Raw genomic sequence first — 2,180 nt, forward strand, 5'->3', positions numbered from 1 at the left:
TCTACTTCAAACCTTTATAACTCTAAATGCTACTACACTTTCTAAATACAAGATGGATACAATATAACATGGAGTTCAAATTAATGCTTGGACATTTTTTGGTGTCACATTTTTCAAATTTTCTTGACTGCAATAGAGTTAGTAGTACATCTCTTATTAAATTGTGTACAACAAACACTGGTTCGGATTCAGAATCTGTATCACTGAATTCAACATTACCAGAAAAACCAACCATATTTGATACTCTATTTTGACTATCACTTAAATATATATTCACTTTAAAGAAATATAATTCTTTTAAATGATTTTTACTTGTTTTCCAGTGACGAAAGATCTTCAGGTAACAGTTCATCTACTGAACTTGACAACATATTAGGGAAAACAGTACAAGAGATATATTTATTATCACATATAATATATGTGATATTACATATATCTCCAGTACTGGAGATATATGTATTATCACATATATCAGGTAACCAAAAAAGTTCGTGCGGTTTTTCCGTATATAATAAAAACACACAAAACGACAAAAGTAAGTACATTTATTCATCAAAATCGTCACCATTAGCATCTAAAACCTTTTCCCAACGTAAAACAAGCTTATTTATTCCACTTCTAAAAAATTCTCGGTCCTTTGAGTCTATAAAAGCTTTCAACTCCATTTCAACCGCGTCCTGGTCTCGGAACTGCTGTCCTTTTAAATGATTTCCCAGGGAAAGGAAAAAATGGAAATCAGTAGGGGAGAGGTCTGGCGAGTATGGTGGATGAGGCAAACTCTCCCAACCAAGGCTTTGGAACTTGTCCTGAGTCACGCGAGCGGTGTGCGGTCTCGCGTTGTCGTGGAGAAGCAGAACTCCTCTCCTGTGCACCAGTGCAGGCTGCTTTACAAGCAACAGGTCGTGAACTCGTTGCAGCTGTGCTGAGTAGACCAGTCCAGTAATGGTTTGGCCTGTTGGGAGCAGCTCGTAATGCACCACACCAGCTGTAGTCCACCAAATGCAGAGCAAAACCTTCCGCTCGTTGAGATTGGGCTTGGGTGTCTTTGGGATGGGGTCATCGAGGGACAACCAATGGTAGCAACGCTTGGTACTGTTGTACACAATCCATTTTTCGTCGCATGTCAATAAACGATCAAGAAAAGGCTCAACATTGTGGCGTGATAAGAGTGATGTGCAGATCGTAAGCCGTTGCTTCTTGTTGTCGATCGACAATTTGTGCGGAACCCACCGACTCAGCTTCCACGCTTTCCCAATCGCATGCAGATGCAGGCGGATGGTTTCAACACTCACAGCAAACCTCACTGCAAGTTCTTGGCAAGTTTGGCTGGAGTCAGACTCGACAGCGTTCTTCAGTTCATCCTCATCAACCAACAATGGGCGTCCAGAACGCGGCAGGTCTTCGATGGACTCATCTCCCGAAGAGAATCGCTGAAACCACTTCTGTGCTGTGCGTTCACTTACTGTACCTTCTCCAAATGCTGTGCAGATGTTTTTGGCCGCTTGTGTTGCATTCCTTCCAAGTTTGAACTCGTAAAGTAAGCAAGACCGAATAATCGTTGGTTGGGTTGCCATCCTTTCTTTACACAAAACCTTTCCTGTAAGCTCGTTACAAGCCTACACTATATATGCAGCAACTGCGCGTGACACACTCGTTCTATTACGCAACAAAGCTACTTGCCTTGTGCGATGTGGGTGTTGTAAAAAATGCTAAAAACAATTCAATTACCAAAAACCGCACGAACTTTTTTGGACACCTAATATTATATTTGATATAATATTAGGTACACATATAATATATGTGATATAATATTAGGTACACATATAATATATGTGATATTAGGTACACATATAATATATGTGATATTAGGTACACATATATTAGGTACACATATAATACACAATATTAGGTACACATATAATATATGTGATATTACATATATTATATGCGTGTATATTACATATAAAAAAACACAATATTAGGTACACATATAATATATGTGATATAATATTAGGTACACATATAATATATGTGATAATACATATATATAATAGTGATAACTGTGAAAATTTAATTTTGATCTAGTGATTTTAGTGTACGCATGCGCTCTGTACCCCAATTTTATTTTTTCTGTTGAATGTTTATATTTAAACCAAACCGATGTGCCGGTTTTTGTTTTC

The 2,180-nt window shown here is 37.9% G+C and overlaps 1 protein-coding gene across 1 annotated transcript; it reads right to left on the reverse strand.

Annotated features, from left to right (window-relative positions):
* Window positions 1-545: 545 nt before the first annotated feature.
* On the reverse strand, window positions 546-1,574 carry LOC136090009 (histone-lysine N-methyltransferase SETMAR-like). The gene has a single exon (XM_065816113.1). The coding sequence runs from the start codon at window positions 1,572-1,574 to the stop codon at window positions 546-548; it is 1,029 nt and encodes a 342-aa protein (XP_065672185.1).
* Window positions 1,575-2,180: the final 606 nt, after the last annotated feature.

This window comes from Hydra vulgaris, chromosome 13, assembly GCF_038396675.1.
Source record: "Hydra vulgaris chromosome 13, alternate assembly HydraT2T_AEP".
In the NCBI taxonomy this organism is placed as follows: Eukaryota; Metazoa; Cnidaria; class Hydrozoa; order Anthoathecata; family Hydridae; genus Hydra; species Hydra vulgaris.

Excerpts from the sequence above, each read along its gene's own strand:
- LOC136090009 (XM_065816113.1), bottom strand. The coding sequence starts at position 1,574 with ATGGCAACCCAACCAACGATTATTCGGTCTTGCTTACTTTACGAGTTC.